The sequence below is a fragment of the Eupeodes corollae genome, chromosome 1 (assembly GCF_945859685.1).
Source record: "Eupeodes corollae chromosome 1, idEupCoro1.1, whole genome shotgun sequence".
NCBI lineage: Eukaryota > Metazoa > Arthropoda > Insecta > Diptera > Syrphidae > Eupeodes > Eupeodes corollae.
Genome location: NC_079147.1, coordinates 268170413 through 268180104, shown reverse-complemented (window position 1 = coordinate 268180104; position 9692 = coordinate 268170413). Strand labels below are relative to the sequence as shown.

General features: G+C 35.9%; 1 protein-coding gene across 2 annotated transcripts in view; it reads right to left on the bottom strand.

Moving 5' to 3' along the window:
• Window positions 1–7033: 7033 nt before the first annotated feature.
• LOC129942315 (ATP-dependent helicase brm) overlaps window positions 7034–9692 on the bottom strand; it is a 27487-nt gene continuing 24828 nt past the window's right edge. For both annotated transcript variants that reach the window (XM_056051186.1, XM_056051187.1), the window contains 2 exons: window positions 9220–9692; window positions 7034–9156 (listed from right to left, as the gene is read on the bottom strand). The exon at window positions 9220–9692 is cut by the window's right edge and continues 2456 nt beyond it. In XM_056051186.1, the coding sequence (XP_055907161.1) occupies window positions 7562–9156; window positions 9220–9692 (2068 nt within the window). In that variant the 3' untranslated portion in view covers window positions 7034–7561. The remainder of the gene's footprint in view (window positions 9157–9219) is intronic.

The window sequence follows — 9692 nt, the reverse complement described above, 5'->3', positions numbered from 1 at the left end:
ATGTATATTTACAGTTTTTATTTTTATATACATTTTAAAGTGATGTGACTCAAAAAATTTGAATCAAATTTTAGCTCACTTAAATAGCACCTCTTCATTTAAAATTAATTTATTAATATTTTCAAACTTTTAAACAAATTTAAATTATAAGGAACACAATTATTAACATTAATTTTATGAATAAAAACAAAAATTAGTAATGGGTGGTCCCGCCTTGATTATAAATAGCCTCATACATCCTGTTCGGTAGGGAATCATACAAGTTTTTGATATAGGACAGTGAAATCGAGGCCCAGCTACACTTAATGGCTTCTATTAGCTCATCTTTACTACCATATTGTTTCCCAGATTCATATACTTTTCGAGTAAGCCACCCCCAAACATTTTCGATAATGTTTAGGTCTGGCGAATATGGTGGCCAATCTAACAATGAGACATTTTGGCGCTCTAGAAATAGTTTTACTACTCTGGCATTGTGGATGGGTGCGTTATCCTGCTGCAATTTCCATGACAAGTCACCAAACAATTCCTTAATCGAAGGAAAAACCTCCTCGAGTACCTCAATGTATGATTGCGCATTCATACGAGGAGTCAAAAACTGCAACTCCAAAGTTCCATAATAAGTAATGGCTCCCCAAACCATAACACCGCCCACTCGGCTGTGTAAACGATCCAAATGATGTTCCTCTTTCCGCAAATCATGGAAGTAATAGTTAAATCCATCAGGCCCCTCTAAATTAAATTTTTTTTCGTCAGAGAAAACAACACGGTACCATTCCTTACTCCATGTCATGTTAGCACGACAGAAACTAAGGCGTTGCTCTTTACGGGACGGGTTAAGCGGTGGTTTTTTCTTAAGCTTTAATCTTTTTAAGTGTGTAGCATTAGAAATTACCCGTTTTGCGGTAGATACACTTGCTTTGACACCACTTTTTTCTTTTATTTTGGGGGCAGAATCATGCGAATTTGACGCGAGTCGCAGGATTGCTCTTTTGTCAGCAGCGCTAACGACACTAGACGTTCAGCCTTTCATATTTTTACCATAGCTGGACTCGTTCCGTAAAAATGTGGATATAACTTTGCGGCTTCGTTGCGTTTTTTTAGCTATTTGGTGAATAGACAGGCCACACTCGCGATAAGCTTTAATTTTAGATTTCTCGTTCTCTGCCAATGATTTACCACGACCCATTTTGACTGAAATTATCTGAAAATGACTAAAAGAAATGGAAAAATATTTTTTAATAACTACCTGGCTTGTAATCCACACGAAAACTGATAATATAGGGGGTGGTGCTATTCAAGTGAACCTGAATAAAACCACGTTTTTCACAGTAGTTTCAATAAAGTTAACAAAAACTATATTTAACGGAACATTTCCAATGTATGTATTCGGTCACAGAGAGAGCAATTTAAGAGATAATTAAAATATAAAACTATTGCAACGGTATACTGACTCAAAGACCCGAATTCTATACAGTTACATATTGCATAGTGGGGGCGCTATTCAAGTGAGCGGCACTGTATAAGCTTACATTTAAGTTAGTTTGAAGTTATATTTTTAGCTTGAATTAAGTGAAATAAATGTTGGTAAGCCCTCGCTAAGATTAAAAATTAAATTCTTGTTTGTATGCATGTATATTTTTTATTTAATAAAAATTTACTATTACATTTTAATAAATATAAAAATATTGCCCTTTGTTTTACAAAAAAAGTTATGTATGTATGCATATACAATTGGAAAACTAATTTCTTTATACAAAAGTTTCTCTGATATGTGATATAAGTAATTGTTTAAATCTTCTTAAAACCGTTTCATTTTTTATTTCGAAAGGTAATTCAATAAATAATTTAAGTCCACAATGGAAAAGCATATTTTTGAGTTCTATAATCTCTATAAAACTGAAGTCTAAAGTAGTATTCACATGAGAGCGACCAACGAACGACGCATAGTGGGTCCTCTCCATATAAAACAGTGCTCAAAATACAGTTTTTAATTTTTGGGAATAAAAATAGAATAAAAGTTCCAGATCAATATTAACGGTGTAACACAGGTCATACGTAAGAATTACCTTCTCTCTTGGTCTGGCGGCCAAGTTACGGTACTTCAAAGTCGACACTTTTTAATTATTTTTGATTCACATATGCAGTGTCTTGATCTAGTGGTTGAAGTTTTTATTTTTAAAAGTTAAATTCTTAAGTTTAAAAAAAATAAAATATATGTCGATTGTTGATGAAGGTATGTAGATTACAAATTATATTTTTTTTATTATTAAAAGTGTTTTTATGTATATAAAGAACATCAACGAAAAAGGCTTTTACTCCGAAGCAATAAAATTTTTAGAACGGTTTTTTTTCTTATTTGCGCAGAGAACTTTTAAATCTAATGATACAGACTGAAAGACCAAACTCTCTTTATTATAAACCCGAAGAGAGAAGTGAGAGCATGGTGCGCGTTTTTAAAGTAAAGTGGTTTGAGTTAGAGACTAAGTAAACTTATAGTAAAAGCATCGACATAAATTGTGGGTAATCGAGGTATAGCCGAAAAGCTAAGTACGTGGGCTTATAGGTTTTTGTGCCGTGGTATCGAATACAAAAGTTTGATACTTTTTTATAGATGAAGGTGGGAGAGGACTAGGTTTTGTTTAAAATTAGCGATTTTTCTGATTTTTTTTCTCAGGTGTTTAACCGCTTGAAATCATATAGATATTTAATAAGAAAAATGGTGCTCCGTAATTTGTCCAAAGTTCCAATACCTTTATCTCGATGATCCAATTAATACAACTCACAATAAAAGCTTATTAAGCGAACCCCATCGGCGAAAAATCAAAAAAAAAATCGGTTAAAAATCATTTTTTTTTTTCAGTTCTATTAATCAAATGGTCAAAGTTAAGCTTTTGTGACTAAGGATAAATAAGGGTACGTTTTTATCAATCATTTAATGGTTTTCATGCTTAGGCTTTTCTTAAAGAAAAATGTCATAACACAATGAACAAATTATGAGCAATTTCTAAAATAATGAACATTTTTATGTTTTCCGAGACACAATAATTCATAATGAACATTTTCTTCAAATAATTATACTAATGAACGGATGGTCACCGTAACTATATCCCTCCCTAGTATACATGAGCACAAGTGTTCATAAAATCCTTATCCATGGAAGTGAAATAATAACCCATGCCCTACTTCCAATCAGGAGGCTAGGAACAAAGATTTCAAAGTATATCGGGAACAATTGAGCAGGAAAACATCACGAAAGGATATTATGACGGATGTTTTTAATTATCTCTTCTGATCCCCTAATAACTTATACAGGCGCAATGCCAGTGATCAACCGGAAAATTTTGTCATTGAAATGTTAATTGAAGAACCATTCATTTCTTAAAAATAAAATACCCAATAACTTTAAAAATTGTTGTGAATACTTTTTTATTTTAACATATTATTTACAAAATTTCATTGCTATAGCAATGAGTATCAATATTTAACAGTAGTGATGATTTAAAATAGGATACTGAATTTTGAGCACTGCTTAGTATGAAGGGAACCCACTGTGCGACGAATGAATTACAAAATGTGATTTTATATATGTACGTTTGAAGGCATATTTCCACACAAATTCTTAACAAAACGATAACAATTTAGTGTCTATTCGATTTATGATACATACATTTACTTTTCAATATCGTATACTAATAAATTTGAGAAAACAAATTTATTCATCGCGAAAAAAATTATAGTTGACACGAACTGTCAAACTTTATTCGCGTTCCACATTATCCACACTTGCAACGAATAAAATAATCGCGCGTACTTAACCTAAAAAAATTATTCTTGTTTTTGTTTCAGTGGTGAATGGTGTTTGGCTGTGGCTCCTTGTTCTTGCCAAACATCATTCGCGACGAATTAAAAACTCTCATGTGAAAGAAATGTCAAAATCGACTAATATTCGTTCATTCGTTGGTCGTTGGTCGTGCTCATGTGAATTGTGCTTAAAATCAAAGTTCGATCTTAAGTAGTGCGGTTGGCTTTCTCCCACGTAGGTCAGTCTTGATGCCAAGTATGTATTTAGGTTCTAGATCGTTTTTTAATTTGAACACGAACATGTTCAATGCATGATTCTTTGTTTGACATTTAACCTTCTAAGACAATATAGCATCCAATTTATTGATGTATGCAAGCTACATTTAAGAATGGATCTCATAGCTTTGTTTTGCAGAACTTACAGTCGATTTTTTGCTTATTATTACCTAGAAATAGAATTGTGAAACAAAACTCAAAATGTGGTTTAATAATTGTATAAATATTAATGGCACAAATTGTTGTTTTATTTTTTCGAATGCATTTAAGAAACCCAATTTTTTTGAACATTTTTTTCCACACATTCCATATGATTATTAAATTTCAGGTTATTGTATAGTATACTCCTATATATTTCATTTCTTTCACTTGTTCAATGGGTCTACCTTCAATCGATAAACTTATATTGCCACGCATTTAACCTTGTTCACATTAATTTTAAGTTTGTTTAACTGTAGCCTCTTACACAGGTTATTTAAATCTTGTTTGATATCTTCCTAAATTTCAGACGTTATTTTACCACTTACAAACATGAGAGCATCATCAGCAAACAAAGATATTTTAGAATTTCTTAAAACTTTAGAAATGTCATTAATGTTATCAGAAACAGTAATGGGCCAAGTATAGTTCCTTAAGGTACACCGAAATATGTATAAATTGCACTTGAAGTTGAATTATTCACACAGGGTCTTTTGGGTTCTATCAATTAAGTACGATTTTAACCAATTAAGTTCGCTGCCTTTAACACCATATTTTGACAATTTAGTAAGAAGCCTAATGCGATCCACTGTTTCAAATGCTCTTTGAAAGTCCAAAAATATTGCAATAATATTTTTACCACTATGACTTTCTTCTTTCAGGGTCATTATCAGCCAGGTAAGGGACATTTCACATGAGTGGTTATGTCGAAAACCTGATTGATTTTCTATTAATAATTGAATATCACATAATACATATCTATAAAATTGTTCATATGCGCACTTTTCAATTATTGTTTCAAGAATAGGCATCATGTTCATCGGTCTAATTTTTTTACAGCCCGTAGTTCCATATTTGTCTTCTAAGTTATACAACTAACAAATATTCACTTTCTATCAATACTGCTCTGTGTAGTAAAATGTTGTGAACTGTTGTGGGCATGTGATACCAATGGTATAGAAATATCGGGAATTTAGATATTTCTTAACGATAGTCTTAAAGTTGTAGGCATAGATTAAAAAGTTTCTACAGATAACTACGAGGGGCGTTCAATATATTCTCGGTATCGATATGAAGGAAAATGCGAATTCAATTTAAATTGTTTTTATTTTTCAATACAATCTCCCCTAACATCAATGCATTTGTTACATCTCAAAAAATAAGTTTCCTCTTTCCCTGCAAAATACCCATTTATTGCCGACTTGAGTTCTTCATCATCCGAAAATCTTTTTCCACCAAGACATTTTTTCAAATCCGGAAACAGGAAGTAATCACTAGGGGCAAGGTCTGGACTATAGGGTGGATGTTGAATTGTCATAAAGAAGCAACACACCCGCTGCGAGTTTACCCCGTCTTTTCTTTTTAATTTCCTCCCGCAAATTATGCAAAGTGGAAGCGTAGGATTTGGCGTTAATGGTTTCACCTTTTTTTTGTACTCAATGAGTAATATTCCCTTTGAGTCCCAAAAAACTGTGGCCATGAGCTTCCCGGCAGACAGAGTGACTTTGAACTTCTTCGGGGGGCCTGTTCCTTTTTTATGCCAATGCATGGACTCTTGTTTTCTTTCAGGGTCATAGTGGTGAGCCCATGTTTCGTCCCCAGTAACAATCCGATGCATAACACCGTCCGCGTTCTCACTACACATCTCCAAAAGCTCTCTACAGCATGCGATTCTCACTTTTTTCTGAGGCGCTGTGAGCATTCGTGGCACCCACCTTGCACTGACCTTTGAAAGGTTAAGATGGTCATGAAGGATGGTGTGAATGGTACCAGTCGAAAACTTGGTGATCTCTGCCATCATTTTCACCTTTATTCGGGCATCCTCGAGAACAAGTTTTTCGACTTCTTTGATGCTTTCTTCCGTACAAGCACTAGCCGGGGCGCCGGAGCGGGGGTCGTCTTCAATGCACTCTCTGCCTCACTTGACCACTTTTGCACAGTTGATAATGAAGGTACGGAACCCTGGTAAACTGCCACCATTTCTTCATGAATAGTTTTTTGACTTTTTCCTTGCTTAGTGAGAAATTTAATTACAGCGCGATGCTCAATTTTCACCATCATCGTCTCAGTTGCCATTATGATTCTGTTTAAATAGAGATTTAACGGTAAATAATAATCTCATTTATATGAAATTTTACATGAATGCACTAAAATAATAGTATTACTTGATAAATAAGTCAATTTATATACATATATAACCACAGCTTCACCCCGATACCGAGAATATATTGAACGCTCGTACCCGTACCAATACGACTGCGAATCTTGTTATCGATTCAATATCCATTTTGGTGGTCTCTGCAGAATTTCCAAAAAATCTTCGTGCAGTAGAGCGTCATTCGCTGTTCTAGTTCTTCGTGATTTAAAGGTCATGTTATATGCAAGGTGTAATATATACTCCATAAATCTAGTCCTTGCATGCAGTGTTAATATTCTCATCATAAGAGCCTCTTCATCCAGAACTTTCGATATCAAATTGAATAAGTCATTCATTTTCTTAAGGTTAAGCTCCACAAATAATGCAATTGCTCGCAGAACCGGTTTTTGTCAAAGTATTAGCTACTTTTGCGTTTATCATTGTAAAATAAAGACGGAGTCGAGCAAATTCCAGAACTGCTTTCAAATTGAGATCAGTGCGGGTACAATTTGATCAAAAATAATTAGCTGAGTACTCAAACTAACGACAGAAAGCGATGCTTTACCACTGACTAAACCATGTCCAATCATCTGAAATAGATTAACAAACAAAAAACAATCATGTTTTACATTTAAATATATTTTATTGTTCTCTACATCAAAAAAGAAATCAATTAAACCCCTAATGTTTTTTTTTTTAATGAATAAATCTGCAACAAATTAGCAGGTGTTGTTGTTTTTGTTTTCTTTAATCATGTTCCATATTCCAATTTGCATTTTCTTGAGTTGGTTAATATTTTATCGCATGCAAAAGGTTTTCAATTTATTTTAAAAGGAGAAAATATAATTAATACATTTAAAAATATAAAAAATATCGATTAAAATACGATTCCTATCTAGATTAAGCCGTGTTGTAGTTGTTTTTGTGTTTTTGAATCATTGCAGACGACGACAAGTAAACTAAACCTCACACAAATACAATTAAAATTAAATTAAAAAGAACAAAAAACAAAAAAAAAATGAAACGAATTTAATTCCGAAGAGAAAAAATCATCAACTCTATAAGATTCTATTGTACACTTAAGTCTAGTCTATTGAATAAAACAGATGCATTTGAAATGCTTGCAACTCCTCTCTCATCTCCTCTCTAATCCATATCATCGTCTTCATCTTCTGAAATAGTATACTTTTTCTGAGAACGTTTTCGTCGACTTGTCTTCTTGGCGGTCGAGGAATTGGAATTAGATGCACTCGATGCAGGGGTGGGTGTTACTGGTACACTACCCGAGCTGCCAGCACCTTTGTTTATTTTCAATTTCATTTTGACCGACGACGAGCCCCCATCGTCGTCTGAATTATCATCATCGTCATCGTTTTCTGACTGCTCTGGGGATGCGGGTTCATTCGAACTGAGGATTCGATTCCTTGCCGCTGAAAATACCTTCTGCAATTCGATTGAATCCAAATAGATCAAGCATGTGTCCTCGTTATAGATTTGTGCATTCTGGCAGAGTTGAACAAAGTCCTTTTCCAAATCAGCAAACTCTGCGTATTTGCCGTCTTCAATGCGCTGTTGGATCTTCTTGATGTCCAGAGGCCGCTTGATGATATCATAGTAGTCGGGTAGTTTCTGACGTGAGGGAAGCTTAATGAAAGGTTCCGCCAAATTCCGACCATCTTCGTTGGTATACTTCACCACGGTCATTATGATTTTGTGCATTTGTCTCTTTAAGCGCTTGTCGACGGGTTGCTTGCGTCGCTTCATCAATATCAAAGAATCATCGTCTGAATCTTCCTTGCGATTCTTCCGCTTGCGATTGCGCTTGCGTTTCGAGTCACGATCTTCGTCGTCTTCCTCCTCGAACTCAGCACCATCATCGATGGCCTTCAGCCATTCCTTTTCGGTGAGGCTGTCGGTGTAGTCGACTTCCTTGCGTTGGCGAGATCCCCTGCCAAGGATAATGTCATCTTCGTAGGTTTGCCATCTCTCAACCTCGTCGTCATCTTTGGTCAACCAATCTGGCAGTTCGGATTCGTCGATGAGACGCTCTCTTCCAGGATGAATTACCTGGTCTTCCTTCTTGCGATCGACGTCCATCTTCTTGAACAACTCTAGTTCATCCTCGCTACGGGCTATCATCATGTTTATTACCTCATCATCGGGTACTTCATTCTCTTCCTCCTCTTCGCCGTCGTCCTGATGCAAAATTGTCTGCAAGAACTGTTGACGCTCACTGCCAGTAGACTTTTGATCGAACATACCGGCCTGGATGACTTTCTCATCCATGTTCAACTTATATCTAGCTGCAGCCAAAATACGCTCTTCCACAGAGTTTACCGTCATCAAACGAAGCACACGCACCTCATTCCTCTGTCCAATACGATGAGCACGATCCTGAGCCTGCAAATCCTGATGAGGATTCCAATCGGAGTCGAAGATGACGACTGTATCGGCTGCTTGCAGATTCAAACCCAAACCACCAGCTCGAGTCGAGAGCAAGAATACAAAGTAATCGGAGTCCTTGGCGTTGAATTTCTTCAAAAGATCACCACGATCTTCGGCCTTGGTTGTACCGTCCAAACGTAAGTAGCCAAATTGACGCCAACCCAAATAATCCTCGATAATTGTCATACACTGTGTCATTTGACAGAAAAGCAAAACTCGATGGTTAGAAGCTTTCAACTTTGGCAGAATTCGATCGAGTAATTCGAACTTTCCCGACACACGATAAAGATCAGGACCTGAAATGAAAGAAGAAGCAATTATTAAAAGTTAAGGAATTGATTTAGTTCTATTTTTCTTACCAGAAACTACACCATGTCCTCCAATATGATCGCAATACTTTTCTTCGATGTGCTGGAACATGAATGGATGATTGCACAGCTTTCTCAGCTGGACAATGGTGTTCATCAGAGCCTTAGCTCCACCCTTGCCCTGTTTTCCCTTCTCCGACCCGTCCGTCAGCAGGACGCCCTTGCTCTGCATGTGCTTATAGAGCACACGTTGCAGCCCGGACATCTCACATTTGATTATGTATTCCACCTTTTCGGGCAATTGGTGTTCCACTTCCTTCTTCAGACGACGCAACAAGAACGGACGCAATACCTTATGCAAACGACGGATGATCAAAATGGTTTCTTCCTCGTTCAATTCTACTTTCTCGCCGGTGGTTGCAAATGGAGCATTGAACCATTGCTCGAAAGTTGAGCAACTCTTGAATATAGAGGGCAACAAGAAGTTCAGCAAGGCCCACAACTCGGGCAGCTTATTCTGCAAT